The sequence below is a fragment of the Papio anubis genome, chromosome 17 (genome assembly GCF_008728515.1).
Source record: "Papio anubis isolate 15944 chromosome 17, Panubis1.0, whole genome shotgun sequence".
Classification (NCBI taxonomy): Eukaryota; Metazoa; Chordata; class Mammalia; order Primates; family Cercopithecidae; genus Papio; species Papio anubis.
In genome coordinates, this window is record NC_044992.1 from 59,072,150 (window position 1) to 59,091,954 (window position 19,805).

Below are 19,805 nucleotides of genomic sequence, written 5' to 3' on the forward strand. Positions count from 1 at the left end.
TAATAACCAAAAAAGTAACAAATTATCATCACTGATTTGTAATGTAGATGTTTGCCAGGAAATTCAAATATAACATGAGTGTATTTATACCAGTGTATTTATACTACTTATGGTTTGAAAGTGACAAAGCAGGCTCACACCTGTAATCCCAGAACTTCGGGAGGCCAAGGCAGGTGGATCACTTGAGGTCAGCCTGGCCAACATGGTGAAGTCCCGCCTCTACTAAAAATACAAAAATTAGCTGGGCATGGTGGTGCGTGCCTACAATCTCAGCTACTTGGGAGGCTGAGCCAGGAGAATCACTTGAGCCCGGATGGCGGAGGCTGCAGTGAGCTAAGAATGCGCCACTGCACTCCAGCCAGGGTGACAGAGTGAGACTCTGTCTCACAAACAAACAAAAAAGTGACAAAGCAATCAGGCACAGTGGCTCATGCCTGTAATCCCAGCACTTTGGGAGGCCGAGGTGGGCAGATCGCTTGAGTTCAGGAGTTTGAGACCAGCCTGGGAAACACAGCGAAACCCCATTTCCACAAAAATAAACACAAAAATTAGCCAGGCATAGTGGCACATGCCTATAGTCTCAGCTACTTGGGAGGCTGAGGCAGGAGGATCGTTTGAGCCTGGGGTGTGGAGGTTGCAGTGAGCCGAGATTGCACTACTGCACTCCACCCTGGGCGACAGAGTGAGACCCTATCTCAAAAACAACAACAACAAAAGACAAAGCAACCTGAGGCAAAATACAGCAGTTTACTCCTAACAGGTACTAACAAATGTCTAAAGATTAAAATGACAATGTCTTTTGCCAGGAAATAAAAGCAAAAGCTTTAAAAAAATTTTTTTTCTCTACCACGTCTATTGTTCTAAAAATATGCTTGCATGGCACATACTCAAAAATGGGCCAGTTATGGAAACAATAGATTCACATTCTAAAGATGAACAAAATTTGTTTCAAATAAAAAATTGATGCTACTGGGCAAAAATTCACCACACAAAGATCTCACACTTGTTCACAAAGATCAACGTCTACAGCATACAAAGAGAAGGAATTAGAGAATTCAAGCAATATAATTAGTTTCTTTATATTCAATATAAAAAAGAGAACAGAGGAAAGATCAAAGTGCATTCATCTTTAAGGCTAAAGAGGAAGACTCTAGATTTTCCATCAGACAGTACAAGTTTAGAGTGTCTTATCCATTCCAATCTCTTTCTATGCCTTTTTTGTTCTTTAGCCATGAAGTTCTACAGTTTATCAGAATAAAGGAATAAACACAGGATTCCTAAATCTCAAAATGTTAGACTTTACTGGTCTCTCTCGTGGCCAAACTCTATTATATAGCAAATTGTCAACACTTTACTGACAACAAATCCTTGAAAACATATTAATCTAACCAACTCCCACTTGCCCCCCTCAGCCCTGAAGGAAAAAAAACCAAAAATTCCACAGATATCCGGGAGCTGAGAAGTAGAGATTAGTTTTAGCCACCAACTATGTCTTACCTATCAACTCTCTGGGCTGAGCTGTCCTGCTGGATCCATTGCACGGAATGTTCTGATAAGGAGTAGATGAGGTGGTGTTTACCCAGGACTCCGGGGATGAAAAGTTGAAAGAAGATTGATTACTGTGGTCCTGAAGCTCTTTACACTGAGCCAGACTGTCTTGAGGAGTGCTTACTTCTTCAGAACAAGGTTGAACTGAGCTAGATGAGATTCTTCTTTGGTACAAGGGCCGACCAGGTCCTCTGGGCTCATACTACACAAAGAAAAAATAACATTTCATAAATCAGTGCACCTTGTGCCATAGTCCTCTCTCTCTTCGCTCCATAGCAATCTCACTATATAAAGTAAAAATTCTCAAGAATACTCTGTGACTGTGAAACCCTCCCTCCACCCTACTTCCACCAAAAAGAAAAAGGGTTGGGGAGGGGGCAGGCTAGGCTCTGGACATGGTGTCAGAAGACCTGGGCTCAAAACTCAGTTCTGTTCCTCACTGCATAGTCCTGACAATACATGTCTGATTTCTGATTCTGTTTTCTTATCTGTAGAATATGGGAACTGAAGTAGTTATTTTCAGTTCTAAAATTCTATTGACATTTTAAATAGTAGATTAAGAAAAAGCATGAAGGCGCAAATCCGATCAAAATTAAATGGGTAAAGTATAGTCGATTGAGTCATGGCCCTCTTGAGCAGAGTCATCTATTCTAGACTTATCTCTTGGGTCCTTCCTTTATAACATCACAATTTGTTTTTCTTTAGACCTGAGGGCAAGATGTGATTCCTCCTGTCCAACATAAGTACTCTTGACTAGACTCCACTGCATTTCTTTTAGTCAAACTTCAAAGGACACAGAATACTCATTCATTTATTCAAAAAAAAATTTTATATGTTTGAAACCGAATTAACTTAGTATATTTTCTCCTCCCTAAACTCCCTGTATTTGCACAAGCCAAATTCCTTTAACCCTTCCAACAAGATCTATGTGGCAGCCATGTCAAAATTTTTTTATAGTTACCCAAGTGCTGTTCAATTTGTTCTTGCCAGATTCTTGTGATCAATATTCAGAGTCAATTCTAACGGCAAGGCAGTGTACAGCAGTGGTTAGGCACCCGTCTCCATCTAAAGCCAGACTGTCTGTGTTAGACTTCAGACTCCGACTTTTATTGGCAGTGTCACCTTGGGCAATTGATTTAACTTCTTTGTAACATGAATTACCCACAGTCCCCACATCTTGGGATTGTTGGGAGAATTAAATAAGGATGCATAGCATTTACAACAGTTCTTGGCACACAGGAAGGGTTCACTGCTATATAATTATTTTAAATATATAAAGATAAAATTCCATGTTCAGTCTCAAATGACAGAATGGGATTGGTGTTTCATTGCCCCTTTCTTTTTCCTCTTTTCTTTTTTGGATAGCAAATAATAAATTTGCTGTTCAGTCTACAGTCAATTATGACTCTCAGAAACTGTACTTTCACCACTGTTGTTAGCAATAATTGAAAATCAGGAACTGGAGGTTGGATTAAAAAGAAGGCAGAGAGATGAATTGGCACAGCAATAACAGGATGGCTTCTGGAAATATAAAATAGCACAAGCAGACATTATCAAGCCAATTAAATGTGAAAATTGTGGGGGTAAGCACTGAGAGTATTAAGTCAAAGTAGATGGAACCACTAGGATATAAACTAGGGAAGAAAATGGGTCTGGACTGGCTGCCCTTGTGCAGAGAGGCAGGAAAGTGGGGAGGAGAACACTTCTCTCACTATTAAGTTTTGAGTGCCTCCATTTCCAAAGTCTTAGCTATTGAATGGAGGAAGGCAAGAGGTAGTGCTGCCATCTAATTAATTTCTTTTTTCATGAAATTTTATAGATCTGTTTCTAAGCATAGTATCTCAATTCATGTTTAATTTTACTCTGCTTTAAAGGCAATTGTTTTCAATGGTCAAATCACTATGAATTTGATTTGGTTTTCTAGAATATTAACCATCCAAATTAATTTAGTGTCGACTAGGAATGTAATCAGCACATTTGAAATTTCTTTGTCTAAGGCATTAAATTACGGCAGTGAGTGGAATAAGTAACCTTTCTAAACTGCACAGTGTGCTCTATGCCTGACAACCCTGGATCACAATGGCTGTGCAGTGCGTCTTTTTTTTTTTTTTAATTGAGGTTTGTAATGAAGACAATTAGCTCTTAAAATTGAAATGTAGTATTTCTTTTTATGACTATCCTCTGAGTGTTTAGTCACAATCTTCAGGGGATTACCTTCTAAAGTTTTCATATGTGAATACCAAAGTACAAAACTAACGTTGGGTATGGGCTCAGAAAGAGGAGGTTATGATAACCAAGTCTCCTGGTGACACAGAACACTCAATATAATCTCGTGAATTTCACGGGTTAACTTTATAAGCCCCTTTTCATTAAATAATGGACATACACAAACCAGTAGTATAAACAAAAACCTTTTTACAATGAATAGACATATGAACCAGAAAGCTTAAAGGAAGAAAACTTAAACTCAGAAAGAAATGGAAGGCTGATATAAGAGACAATATGCAATTAAACTTTATAGAAAATGTGTATCATTTGTATCTTCCAAACTGAAATCCAAAGTAATCACTCAGCTGACATGCACAGCAGGCTCCAGTGAAGTATTGTATAACTTATCTATAGCTATTGACAGAGATAAATGTGTAGATAAAATATGAAATTCAATTTCAAATTATGTTATGAATATGATCAATTTTTAATGTCAGAAAAGCAAAGCCGAAACTGGAAAATTTTTTAATGCTTTTCAAATTAGATATATTGGAGATTATATATATATATATGAGAGAGAGACAGATTGATTGATTTTTGTGTGTTGACCTTGTATCTTGTGACCTTGCTAAATTCACATTAGTTACAGGAATCTCCCAAGGAATTGGGAGATTCTTCGGGCTTTTTCTATACTGACAACCATGTCATCTGTGAATGGAGACAGCTTCATTTCTTCCTTCCCAATCCCTAATGCCATTTATTTTCTTGCCTTATTGCAGGGGCTAAGACTTTCAGCACAGTGTTGAAGAGGAATGTTGAGAGCAAATGTCTTGCTTTATTCCTAATCTTAGAAGCATTAAATTTCTCACTATTAAGTATGATGGTAGCTGCAGGATTGTTATAGATGCCCTTTAACAGGGTGAAGAAGTTCCTTTCCATTTCTAGTTCACCAAGAGTTTCATCATCAGTGGACAGTGCATTCTGTCAAATGCATGTGGTTTCTCTCCTAGGTCTACTGATATGATTGTGTGATTTTTCTCTTTAGATTGTTAGTATGGTGTATTACATTAATTTATTTTCAAATACCACGCCAGACTTGCATTCTAGAGATAAGCCCCCCATGGTCATAGTACATTATTCTTTTCATATATTGCTAAATTCAAATGGCTAATGTCTTGCTGAGGATGCTTACACTGATATTCATGGAAGTGGATCTGTGGTTTTCTCTTTTTGTACTGCCTTTATCTAGTTTTGGTATCAGAGTAATGCTGGCCATACACAATAAATCGAGAAGTGTTCTATTCTCTGGAAAAGATTGTGTAAGTTGGTGGTTTTCTTCTTCATATTTTTGGAGGAATTCCATGCTAAAACCATTTGGGCCTAGAGATGTCTTTTTTGGAAGGTTTTAATTACAAATTCAATTTCTTTAACAGTTACAAGACTATCCATATGCCATCCATTTCATCTTCGGGGAGGTTTTAAGGAAGTGGTTCATTTTATATACGTTGCTGAATGTATGTGCACAGAGTTGTTTGTAGTACTCCCTTATTACCATCCTTTCAATGTCTACTGGGTCTGTAGTGACCCAGTCTCCTTCCTAATATAGGTAGTTTGCATCCTCTTTTTGTCTTCGTCAATCTTGCTAAAGGTTTATCAATTTTACTAATCTTTTTGAAAAACTAACTGGGTTTTACCGATTTTCCTTTATTGCTTTTCTGTTTTGAATTGTATTAAATTCTGTTCTCATCTTTGAAATTCCCTTCCCTCTTCTTGATTTGAATGTATTTTGCTCTTCTTTTTCTAATTTCTTGGGGTAAAAGTTTTGATTACTGATCTGAGATCTTACTTCTTTTCTAATATAAGCTTTTATTAAATTCTAATATAAGCTACAAATTTAAATTCTAATATAAGCTATAAATTTCCCTCTGACACAGCTTGAGCTGCATCACACAAATTAGGACAGGCTGTATTTCCATTTTCACTCAATGTAAAACATTTCTAATATTTCTAATAAAGAAGCTTCCATTGGTCAAAGATAGGGGACAAGGTGTCAAAATGTATAATGACTACAATAAAGTAAAAATTCAAATACATAATGATATCAAATAATAATATTCAAAGTGCAAAAAGAAGGGGAAAAAAAAGCCTCAATGATCATCCTGAGGCCTAAGGCCTCAATTCATTACTCTGAAAATTGACTAATAAAGGGCAAGGATTAAACATTTATCCTGCCCTTTCTATATAGACTATATTTTAGGTAGTAATTAAATATTCAATGAGGAAAAGTTCTCCTTTATAAAAGAAAAATAAATAAAAAAGAAATTCAAGGAAGTTTTAAATAATCATTTTGCCGTATCTAATGAAACAACAGATCTAAGCAACTACCATCAACAGCTGCTAAAATCTGAAAGGTTGCTGGGAAATTTAAAAATCAATAGATCAGAATGACATCATCTGATCACTGAAACACAGTGATCAACTTAACATAGCTAAAGTGGGAAAACTGGGTATTAGCTACATCTTTAAACATATAATTTAAAATGAGACATTACATAATGCCTGGTAATTTTTCATTGAAATATCATCGATATCTTTCCATGTCATTAACACTCTTATGAGATTTAATAAGCTGCATTTTTTTCTTCATTTACTTAAAACTAATCTATTTAATTTCCCCAAGATTTGAGGAAGAAATCCTTGATTATAGAACACTTAGGGTCTACTAACTTATTTCAATTTAGCTCCCCCTCAAATTATTTTCTGCTTAAAGCAATATGCTACAGTTTGCTACATACGTACAGTTTCCTAGAGAGAAAAAACTAGGATGGTGCAAGGAGAGGACTATCACTATAAGATTAAAAATAATCCATTTATTAACAAGCCAGATAACGTGTGATGAATAAACTGTAGTTTACAACAGTAATATCTGTGGGTTCATATCTATGGGTTCATGTGATGTAATCTATTGAAAAGCACTTGATAAACTATAAAATCATTTTTTAAAAGCATGATTCCCAGTTAATGGTGGCTATTGGCCCAAGACTCCACTAAAATAATAATAAATGAATATAAAAGATATACAACAATCAAGACCATGAGACTGGTCATCAATAGAGGACACATTTCCAGAATACATGGAGACTGGATGGAGGAATGGTGTCTGTGGAAGAAGAATGAAATTACAGCTACCACCCAAGAAGGGAAACAATTCACCTAGCAGAATTCCACGGAGGCTTGCGCCTAAGAAATGCCAACTAATATAAAATGAAAGGAAGATGAAGGGATAAAATTGGGGGGTAAGTGAAAGACTATACAGGAAACAGCCAGACTCATATTATACTCCTCCCTACAACTAGTTGGACACAGCCAGCCAGGTACCTACAATACAGACAAAAAGATAAGGAGACAGACAAGCAAAAATCCAGGAAAAACGAAGTCCTCCACATGGATTCAAGCACTAAAACGTCCCCAGCGAAAGGCCTGCCAGGCAATACATCCTGTGATATACACAAAACTCCCAAGTTGCTTTTTAGTGAAAGATAATCAAGCGGCCAGGCGCGGTGGCTCACGCCTGTAATCCCAGCACTTTAGGAGGCCGAGGGGGGCGGATCAACTGAGGTCAGGAGTTTGAGACCAGCCTGGTCAGCATGGTGAAACCCGATCTCTACTAAAAATACAAGAATTAGCCGGGAGTGGTGGCAGGTGACTGTAATCCCAGCTACTTGGGAGGTTGAGGCAAGAGAATTGCTTGAACCCAGGGAGCAGAGGTTGCAGTGAGCCAAGATTGTGCCACTGTACTCCCGCCTGGGCGACAGAGCAAAACTCTGTCTCATAAAAAAAAAGATAATCAAGGATTACCAGACTTTTAGGGAAGCTCTCCAGCATAAAAGATGGTCCCAGATAAATAAGTTGAAAAAAGGGAGGCCCAGAAAGAAACAATAGTGATATTTTAAAAATATTTTAGAACATTGTTTTAGTTCTTATTAAAAATTGAAAACAAAACAACAAACCCTCTAATTGGTGTTCTCAGAAAAGGCACAGCACTTGGAAAACAAGATGTCACGAAAAAGGAAAAAGCTCAGAATAAAGAACTCTTGTGAGTTTAAAACCTGAGGGCTCAAATATTAAATGCAACAGAAGTGCTTGTAGATAAAATCAAGGAAATCTTCCTGAAAGTAAGAAAAAGTACAAAGGTAACAAAGTATGACAGGAAATAAAGATTTGGAGAATCCAGGAGGCCCAACATCTTATCAAAAGAAGTTTCAGAAAGTGAGACATGGAGAAAAATAATGCTAGAAAATTATCCAAAAAAGATGAATAATAATAGACAATTTCACAGTTGAAGGATATGAGTACTTCTCTAAAGCAATGCTGTCCAAAAACAATTTCCTGTGGCGATGGGAATGTTCTGTGTCTGTACTGTTCAGTAAGGCAGCGCCTTGCCACAGGAGCTCCTGGTCAGTCAAAATGAGCCTACCAGGGCTGAAGAATTCAATTTTAAATCTTATTTCATTTCTAATCATAACCTATCCATCAAGAATTCCTCTAGGTTCTACCTGCAAAGTAGATTCTGAATTTATTTCTTACCATTTCCACTGACACCACAAGCCACAACCACCTCTTGCCTAGGTAACTATGACGTCCTTCACTATTTATTTTATATTATTTTTAAAACTTAAAAAAAAAATTGCATTATTTTCATATAATTTTTAAAGTAATTTTAACGTCACTTTAGCCTTATAAAATTCAATCATAATGACAGAAGCAAAAATGTATCTTAGTTTCCAAAACTCTAGTAGATTTCTAGGTTTTATTGTTTTCCTTAAAAGAAAGATACAGACCAAACTCCCGCAACATGCAATTTATCCATATAACAAACCTATGTGCGTACTCCACTGAACCTAAGATAAAAGCTGGAAACAGCCTGTAGTTCCAGCACTTTTGGAGGCCAAGGTGGGCAGACTGCTTAAGTTCAAGAGCTCGAGACCAGCTGGGTGACATAGGGAAACCCTGTCTCCACCAAAAAATACAAAAATTAGCTGGGTGTGGTGGCATGCACCTGTAGTCCCAGCTACTTGGCAGGCTGAGGTGGGAGGATCACTTGAGCCTGGAAGGCGGAGGTTGCAGTGAGCTGAGATCATACACTGCAATGCCAGCCTGGGTGACAGAGGGAGACCCTGTCTTTAAAAAAAAAAAAAAGAGAGAGAGAGAGAGATACAGGCATACCTTAGAAATAAAGAAGGTTTGGTTCCAAACTACTGCAATAAAGCTAATACTGCAATAATGTGAGTCACGTGAATTTTCCGGTTTTCCAGTGCATGTAAAAATTATATTTATACTATACTATAATCTATTAAGTGTGCAATAGCATTGTATGTTTTAAAAAACACAACATATAAAGGCGGGCATGGTGGCACACGCCTGTAGGCCCAGTTACTTGGGAGGCTGAAGAGGGAGGATCACTTGAGGCTTAAATGAGCTATGATCGCACCCATGAATAGCCACTGCACTCCAGTCTGTGCAACATAGTGAGACACTGTTTCTTTAGACATTTTTTTTTTAATGTATATGCCTTACTCTTAAAATAATGTATTGCTTGTGATTCTCTGGCTAAAACATTTAAGAACAAAAAATATATACTGTATTGCTAAAAAATGCTAACACTTATATGAACCTTCAGCAAGTTGTAATCTTTTTGCTGGTAGAAGGTCTTGCCTTGATGTTGACGCTGCTGACTGACCAGGGTGGTGGTTGCTGAAGGCTGGGGTGGCTGTGGCAATTTCTTAAAATAAGACAATAATAAAGTTTGCTGCATAAGTTGACTTTTCTTTTCACAAAAGATTTCCTTATAGCACACAAAGTTGTTTGATGGTATTTTACTCACAGAACTTCTTTCAAAATGGGAGTCAATCCTCTTAAATCCTGCCAGTATTTTATCAACTAAGTTTATGGAATATTCTAAATCCTTTGAAATCCTTTGTTGTCATTTCAGCAATGTTCACAGCATCTTCCCAGGAGTAGATTCCATCTCAAAAAACCATTCTTTGCTTATCCATAACAAGAAAGTCCTCACTGGGCTCAGTGGTTCACGCCTGTAATCCCAAAATTTTGGGAGGCCAAGGCGGGAGGATCACTTGAGGCCAGGAGTTCAAGTCCAGCCTGGGTAACATAGTGAGACACAAACACACACACACCAAAAACAAAACAAAACAAACAAACAAAAAAACAAAAACAGAAAAACAAAAAAATTAGCCAGGCATGGTGGTATGTGCCTGTAGCCCCAGATACTCAGGAGGCTGAGGTAGGAGGACTACCGGGGTCCAGGAGGTCAAGGTTGCAATGAGTCATGATTACACCACTGCACTCCAGTCTGGGTGATAAAGTAAGACCCTTCTCTTCAAAAAGAAGGGAAGAAATTCCTCATCTATCCAAGCTCCATCATAAGATTACAGCAAGTTAGTCATATCTTCAGGCTCCACTTCTAATTCTAGTTCTCATGCTATTTCCACCACATCTACAAGTTACTTCCTCCACTGACGTCTTGAACCCCTCGAAGTCATTCGTGGTGATGGAATCAACTTCTTCCAAACTCCCATACATATTGATATTTTGATCTCTTCCCAAGAATCGCAACAAGAAAGCATTTTTTAGCAATACAGTATATATTTTTTGTTCTTAAATTTTTTAGCCAGAGAATCATTAATGGCATCTAGAATGGTGAATCCTTTCCAGAAGGTTTTTAATTGACTTTGCCCAGATCCATCAGAGGAATCACTATCTGTAGCAGCTATAGCCTTACAAAATGTATTTCTTAAAATAATAAGACATGAAAGTCAAAATTACTAATTGATCCATGGGCTGCAGAATAGATGTGTTAGCAGGCATGACAAGAACATTCATGTCCTTGTACAGCTCCATCAGAGTTCTTGGGTGGCCAAATGCATTGTCAATGAGCAGTAACATTTTGAAAGGAATCTTTAAAAAAAAAAAAAAATCCCCCCCCTCCCACGAGCAAAGCAGTAGGTCTCAACAGTGGGTTTAAAACATTGGTAAGCCATGCTGTAAAATGGATATGCTGTCATCCAGGCTTTATTGTTCCATTTATAGAGCACAGGCAGCGTAGATTCAGCATCATTCTTCAAAGCCTTAGGATTTTTGGAATGGTAAACTGGTACTGGTTTCAACTTAAAGTCACCAGCTGCATTAGTTCCTAACAAGAGAGTCAGCCTGTTCCTTGAAGCTTTGAAGCCAGGTATTGACTTCTTCCTCTCTCCCTAAGAAAGTCCTAGATGGCATCTTCTTCCAATAAAAGGCTGTTTTGTCTACACAGAAAATCTGTTGTTTGGTATAGCCATCTTCATCAATGATCTTAGCTAGATCTTCTGGGTAGCTTGCTGCAACTTCTATATTAGCACTTGCTGTTTCATCTTGCACTTTTATGTTATGGGGATGGCTTCTTTCCTTAAACTTCATGAACCAACCTCTGCTAGCTTCCAACTTGTCTTCTCCAGCTTCTTCATTTATATCGGCCTTCACAGAATTGAAGAGAGTGAGGAGGGCCTTGCTCTGGATTAGGCTTTGCTTAAGGGAATGTTCTGGCTGGTTTGATCTTCTAACCAGACCACTCAAACTTTCTCCACATCAGCCATAAGGCTATTTCATTACATTCTTATCATCCATATATTCACTAAAGTAGCACTTTTAATTTCCTTCAGGAACTTTTCCTTTGCATTCCCACCTTGGCTAACTGTGATAAGAGGCCTAGCTTTTGGTCAATCTTAGATTTTGACATGCCATTCTCACTAAGCTTAACAATTTCTAGTTTTTGATTTCAAGTGAGAGACACGCAACTTGTCCTTTTACTTAAATAGAGGCCGTGGTAGGGTTGTTAACTGGCCTGATTTCAATACTGTTGTGTCTCAGGGAATAGGGAGGCCCAAGGAGACTGAGTGATGGGGAAGAGCAAGTCGATGGAGCAGTCAGAATACACATAACACTGATTGCCCAAAAACAATTACAATAGTAACATCAAAGATCACTGATCACAACAGAAAAAGAAATAATGAAAAAGTTTAAAATACTGTGAGAATTGTCAAAATGTGATACAGAGGCACAAAGTGAGCACATGCTGTCGGGAAAATGGCGCTTCTAGACTCGCTCAACATGGGGTTACCATCAACCTTCAGTTTATTAAAAATATAGTACCTGTGAAATGCAATAAAGCAAAGTACAATAAAACAAGGTATGCCCATATACTGAAATAAATGTGACTTTGCAACACAGTGCACCAAAATCAATTTGGGTCTAAAAGAAAAAAAAAAGCCATTTGAAGCATCTCAGAGGCAAGGGCACTTAGAATTTACAAATAGTATTTTCCTACTAAGCAATACTATTTTCCTATACATCCATACACAAGGTCATAGAAGGGATCCTAGAATGAATACAATATTACATCTCAGAGAAAAATGTCAGATTCACTGCTGTGACATTTGGAGCTACCCTGAATCTATCTGACTTTTGTTTACTCTTCTTGAATATGAAACAGTGAAGTTAACAATTAGAGAGCACAACAGCTCTTACAATGAGCAAATGTCGGGGTGGATAGGAAATAAAATAGTTTGCAGTAAAAGTTTACTCTTTGACCCATAACTATTTGCATTTTCTCTGAAGATTCGTAATTACTACAACTAAATAAATTTTACACCTTTTGGAAAAAATGTAATGCTGGAAAGTGTGTTTATTCTTACAGAATGTGGAGAAATTAAGTACATTTCTGATATTTGAAATCTCTAAATTAATCATTTGAGCAGTCAAACATTTAGCAGCTACAACTGGATAGATTTCAAGAAATCAAGAATTCTAAAATGAACTAGCTCCCTTTCTCCCCACCACCCAGAAAAAAGAAAAGGCAAATTTTACACAACTGAAGATTGAATTCTTCACAAGAACATAATCTTGCTTTTCCCCACATCTAGTTCTGTGTGATTGCAATCATTTCTCATTTTCTAAGAATAAACCTTACTCATGGAATAGAGCTCTGAAGAGCAGTGTGATGCTTCAGAAACTGCATGGGACTGTCAGGAGTCTCCACTCTCTTGGGTTAATAACTGCTTAAGTTACAAGTCCTATAATATCTTTGTGCCTCAGTTTCCTTTTAAAAGGGGGGAGTTAAATGATCTTTAAGGCCTGACTAGTTCCAAAGTTACAAGATTTGAAGTCTTTGATAAATCAAAGTCTTTTTCAATGAGAATATATTTTAACTTTTAATTTAAAATGTCCAAACAAAGCCAGGCGCGGTGGCTCATACCTGTAATCCCAGTCCTTTGGGAGGCCAAGGTGGGCAGATCACCTCAGGTCAGGAGTTCGAGACCAGCCTGGCCAACGTGGTGAAATCCCATCTCTACTAAAAAAAAATAGAAAAATTACCTGGGCGTGGTGGTGGGCGCCCGTAATCCCAGCTACTTGGGAGGCTGACACAGGAGAATTGCTTGAACCTGGGAGACAGAGGTTGCAGTGAGCTGAGACTACACCACTGCACTCCAGCCTGGGTGACAGAGTGAGATTCCATCTCAAAAAATAAAAATAAAAATGTACAAATATCTATCATCTTTAACAACCATCAACAATTTGATAGACTCACTAAAATATTCCAAGTGTGATGACAAATCCAAGCCTATTTATGTGATTTAAATTCAGAAAACTACAGGACATGCTAACTGACTGCAATGAAACGCATTCTGGGCAACAAGTTAAAAATGTCCTCTTTTTTCCTCTGCCAGAGGGTACTTCCTATACAGTAAGTTGAAAGACAAAGGCCCCCACACCAAAATTTTAGAAAAACATCTGTAGCCTGCAAAAGAAAAATATTTCTGACAGAGAAATCCCTTTACATCTCCATCAACACTGTAGTTTTGTGGGCCCCTAGGCTGTTTAAACATACTTTCCTTCCTTTCTTTTCTCATTTCTTATTCATTCTTATTTCTATTCTTATCTCCTATTTTCTTTCCTTATTTCTTGACTTTGTTTCCTATTGCTTTCACCCAGTTCTGTTTCAGGAGGTGAGTATTCCTTCTACGTACATCTCCAGCCAATCAGATTGTTCCTTTATTTTCAGACAGCAACCCTACCAATGACTGATGCTCAGGTTTAATTTTAGAGTCCTCAGGTCTTAAATAATTTCATTAATATTGTTTAAAGGCCCATTTACCCTGCCAGAGAGATTCTTAAAGAGATTCTGGGTTCAGTATCAACTCCATATATGATTGTGTGTTTATAAATATGCTTCATGTTTTACTGTGAAATCGTTATGGTACTACACATATAATAACAATTTTCAAATTCTGCTAATATTTCTTTCCAAATATTAAAATGTAATGCTAACATTTCAAAAGCCATTTAATACATGAAATCTAAGAAGGAAGGAAAAAACTAAACTACAAAACTCATGTATAAATTTTTACTGTTAAAGATAGTTTTAGTTTAAGTAAAAACTCCTAATTTGCTTACCATTGTCTTATAAGACACACCTCTAATATATGACGTTACCAAGCCATTTCACCTGTGTGTATATAAATAGATAACTGGGGAAAGGTCAGCAACTTAATTAATAAGGGCTCTATTTATAATTATGCTATCAAAGCTAATCACCAAGTAAGAGCTAAATACACTAGTGGAAATTCTAAGTCTCATTAACGACGGTGCCAGAAATTTTAATTAAAATAGAACACCTCATTTAAATGATTAGCTTTGATAATTTAAGCATGAATAGAGGCCTAATTTATTAATTTGCTGATCACTGTTAGATGGTTTATTAGATATCATACATTAATGATCTCTCTGAGAAGCTAGGTCAGAGAAGACAGCAATATTTCTACCTGGTTATACAACACAAGTCATAAGTTATCACCATCTATTTCTAAGGTGACAATAGGCAATAATCAACCAAGATTATAATCTTCAAGATACATCTGAACAATACCTTCCTCTATAAAAGAGAACTTGGGGGAGTCACGATGATTAGACAACAGTATATTGAAACTAAAATTATCAACTAACTTCAAATCTAGAGTTGTTTGAAAGAAAAAATGAAAATGGCTCAAAGCGTCTTTGCCGAGAAACCAACACACAGAACAAGAAATAGTTCAAAGCAGACACATCATCGAAACATATATGTCATCTCTAAGATGATGTAAGTAAATGTCAATTTACTGAAAGCTGATCAAAATAAGTGACCTACTAGCATTCCATTTTTATCAGAAAGCCATTACAATATCACCACCACAACACAAAAATGAGCCATTTCACAAGCCAACTCTGAGACTTTTACAAAGACACTTTCAAAAAGGATTTTCTATTTATTCCTTATGAGCACTTTTAATCAAACTACTCCATAGTGAAGCATATCTTAAATGGCAAAAGCTTTCCTTTGCACCAGTATCAGCACTGCTACATAATCGTTTTGAGAATTTGTCCCTGAAGATAAAATGACTGAAAAGTATAATGGAAAAAAAAGGTCCCATTAATAACAAAAACAAAACAAAACAAACCATTCTAAGATTATTGGAAATACTCAAGATTTAAATGAAGATCCTACAGATTTTTGAAGAGGAACATTCAAAAAATAAGAAAGAGAAAGAAGAGAGAGGCCAGGCGCGGTGGCTCACGCCTGTAATCCCAACACTCTGGGAGGCCGAGGCAGGCAGATCATGAGGTCAGGAGATCGAGACCATCCTGGTTAACATGGTGAAACCCCGTCTCTACTAAAAATACAAAAAAATTAGCCAGGCGTGGTGGTGGGCGCCTGTAGTCCCAGCCACTCGGGAGGCTGAGGCAGGAGAATGGTGTGAACCCAGGAGGCGGAGCTTGCAGTGAGCCCAGATAGCAGCGCCACTACATTGCAGTCTGGGTGACAGAGCGAGACTGTCTCCAAAAACAACAACAACAACAATAAAAAGAAGACAGAAAAAGGGAGGGAGGAAAGAAGGAAATAAATTAAATGAGAAGTTTAAAGTATTTGTAAAGATAAAATTTCCCTCAATTTAAGCTACAGGTTTAATGTCATTCAAATAAAAAGCCAAGAAAGGTGTGTAGAGGTGGGACAGAGGAGAAGGAAAGAGTTCATGAAGTTATTCTTAATTTTTTTTAGTAGAAAAACCACAGAATGACCCTCCTCCCCCATCCACCCCATGCCCCACATACAGCAACTGGAAGGGAAAAAGTAATAAGGGAAACTTTACACTACTGGGTTAGAACACCACAAAATCTCAAAAATTAAAACAGTAAAATTCTAGTACAGAAACTTATAGATGAAGAAATACACAAAGTCCAGAAATAGATCACAATATGTAATGAAGAAATGCATCTTACTCAGAGGTTAGATTATTAAATTATCATGCAAAGTGAAAAATCCCACACAGATAAAAATTACCTTTGAAAAATCCTTAATCATGCCAAAATTACTAAAAACTGAACTACTGGAAGCTCAGAGGTCAAGAATTAACTTCTGTTGTTTCTCTCTGCATTTCATTTTTCACTACCCCCACCCCTTGGAGCAAGTATGATACAGTGCTATTGCAAAGAATTTGGAAAGCGACATCTATTTAGTGAGAATGTAATAATTTCAAAAAGACAGGAAGACAACTGGCTAAACGTCTGGAGAAAATGTAAACCCTAATCCCAAGCTTACACTGGCATTTAAGATCAAATTGGAGCAATTTATTAATCTACTGGCAATCAGGGATGGTCTACTGCCTGGCTCAGGAGGAGATGGCATTTTGCCCTTTGTTGTCCTCCTCATCCCACCATACCTGTAAGGACCGGAAGTGGGAAAGGATGCAGGCAGTACTGCCAGACCACAGTGTCCAGCCTTAGCAAAGTAGCCAAGGACTATGGCTTTTGCTGCATTTGAGGTGGGGAAAGAAAACCCATGGAGTTAAGCCTTAATTATCTACACGAGAATAGTCTAAAAATTGAAAGTAGCAAAAAATGTTACAGAATGGGACCAAGATCCCAATCAGTGATGATACAGGTGGGCACAGCAATTGCAGGAATGGCAGAGATAAATTGTTTCAAGTTTCCCCACCAAATAATCTCCCTCCATTAATGGATCATACATTCACATCTATAAATGCTAGGAAAGGCTAAACGTTATAGTAGGTATCTTTGTATAGTGAAATTATAAATAATTTCTCTAACTTCTACATTTTCTGTGCTGGCCATGTATTTCATTTGTCACAAGAAAATCAAAATTACTATAAAGAGAAAAAACAAGTGAAACATAATGTAACCAACCATCTCCATTTAAGTGAACTGTTAACTAACATCCAGATATCATCCCACAAGATTAATCTACTAAGTTTTCTGGGAATAAAAGAATCCATAGTGGGAGGGAAAAGACTTTTTTCTCTGTTGTTAACATTAAAGAAATTATTTTAAAAGGTTGGAAATAAACAGCAAGCACATCAATCATTCACTTTGTGAGATGATTCATGCAAAAGCATTTTGAACAAACTAAAGTTACCCTAATACACGGAAAATGTGAAAATCTGCAATGTGCTAAAAACAATTATCTTTGTCAAATAAATTTTTCGGTGTTGTAAGTGAATCACTCATTTGTGAATCTCATGCATCAAAATAAAACTAACCAAATATTTTTGCAAAAGTAAATTTCACTCTAAGAACCCACTGACAATGAAAGGTACTTATTCACACACATACACAGAGATAACAGAAATATCAAACATTAAGCGCACCAAGGTACAAAAAACTTAAATTCCAAAATTAAAGCCCATTTAAAAAGATCAATGACTAAAGTAGATTATTCAATATGAAGTATTATTTAGTAAAGTACAAAACTTCATAAAACCTATAAAAACTTTGGCACACAGTTCCCCCTCATATTAAGAACTCGTTTGGCAAGTTAAATAAAAACCTCATAAGTGATATCAGCGAGAACAGCAGAGTGAGAAACTCCAAAGTCCAGTCCTCCATAAAAACAGAAAAAAATTGGCAAAAGCTGTAATAATCCATTTTTTAGGAACCTAGAAACCTAAGTAGAAGCTTGCAGCAACCAGAAAAACAATCAAGAATTAAGCAAGAAGAAGAAATAAAAGGCATCCAGATTGGAAAGGAAGAATGAAACTATTTTTACTTGTAGATGACATTATCTTCCATATTAAAAAAACCTAAGATATCTACAAAAAAATCTATTACTTAATAGAGTTCAGCAAGATTGCAGACACACTATCAATATACCATCATGTTTTTAAACACTAGCAATGAACAATCCAAAAATGAAATTAAGAAAACTATTCCACTTATGATAGCATGAAAAAGAATAAAATGCTTAGGAATAAATTTAACAAAAGAAGTGCAAGACTTATACTTGGAAAATTATAAAATACTGTCAAAAGAAATTTTAAGAGACCTGAACAAACAGAAAGATGTCCCATGTTCAGGTACTCAAAGACTTAATATTGTTAAGGTGGCAATACTCCCCAAATTAATCTACAGATTTAAAGCAATTCTTTCTTTAAATGTCAGCTGGCTTTTTTTCTGCAGAAATTGGCAAGCTGATCCTAAACTTCACATGAGAAAATTCAAGGAACCCAGAATAAACAAAACAATCTTCCAAAAGAACAAAATATAAGGACTCATACTTCCAATTCCAAAACTTACTACAATACTACAGTGTACAATACAGTGTGGTACTGGCAGAAAGACAGACACACAGATAAATGGAATACAATGGAGAATCCAGAAATAAACCCGGCATCTACAGTCAACTGATTTTTGACAATGTTGCCAAGACTATTCAATGCGGGAAAGAAGAGTCTTTTCAAAAACAATGCTGAGAAAACTGGCCACATGCAAAAGACTGAATTTGATACCCACCTCACACAATATACAAAAATTAACTCAAAATGGACCAAAGAACTAACAACCAAGTGTAAGAGGTAAAACTATAAAACTATAAAAAGGAAATGTAAAAGTAAATCTTTGCGATCTTGGATTAGGCCAGGGTTTCTTGGATATGACACCAAAAGCATAAGCAGCCAAAGAAAAAACTGATAAATTGTAGTTTAGCATCAAAGGACACTATCAAGAAAGTGAAAAGACAACCCACAGAGTGAGAGAAATAATTGCAAATCATATATGAGATTAAGAGTCTGTACCAGAATATATATTTTAAAAACTCTTATATGAATAGACATTTCTCCCCAAAAAAGATACAAATGACCAAGAAGCACATGCAAAGATGTCAACATCATCAGTAATTACGGAAATGCAAATCAAAACTACAACGAGGGCTGGGTGCGGTGGCTCATGCCTGCAATCCCAGCACTTTGGGAGGCTGAGGATGGATCACCTGAGGTCAGGAGTTTGAGACCAGCCTGGCCAATATCGTGAAACTCCGTCTCTACTAAAAATTTTAAAAAAATAAAATAAAATAAAATTAGCTGGGTGTGGTGGTGGGCGCCAGTAGTCCCAGCTACTCAGGAGGCTGAAGCAAGAGAATTGCTTGAACCTAGAAGGCGGAGGTTGCAGTGAGCCAAGATCGCGCCACTGCGTTCCAGTCTGGGTGAAAGAGTAAGACTCCGTGTCAAAAAACAAACAAACAAACAAAAACACTACAATGAGATCCTACTACACACCCATTAGGATGGTTATAATTTTTTTACAAAGCGAGTATATAAATTGGAATCCTCATACATAGCTGTGGGAATATAAATGTACAGAGAACACAGTTTGCAGTTCCTCAAAAGGTTAAACATAGACTTACTACATCACCCAAGAAAACTCCACTCCTAGGTTACAGTGTGGATGCACTTCAAAAGCCAGATATAAAAGGCCACATAATGTATGATTCAATTTTTATGAAATGTCTCCATAGACACAGAAAGTAGACTGGGGATTACTAGACACTGAGAGTGGGGAAATCGGGGTGTAACTGCTTAACAGTTATGGGGTTTCTTTTATGGGTGATGAAATGTCCTAGAATTAGACAGTAGTGATGACTGTATAACATTGTGAATATACTAAAATCCACC

The 19,805-nt window shown here is 36.9% G+C and overlaps 1 protein-coding gene across 9 annotated transcripts in view; it reads right to left on the minus strand.

Annotated features, from left to right (window-relative positions):
• Positions 1 to 19,805, minus strand: part of HELZ (helicase with zinc finger) — a 176,363-nt gene that overhangs the window by 13,904 nt on the left and 142,654 nt on the right. For all 9 annotated transcript variants that reach the window (XM_031657722.1, XM_031657728.1, XM_031657725.1 and 6 more), the window contains one exon: positions 1,498 to 1,750. In XM_031657722.1, the coding sequence (XP_031513582.1) occupies positions 1,498 to 1,750 (253 nt within the window). The remainder of the gene's footprint in view (positions 1 to 1,497; positions 1,751 to 19,805) is intronic.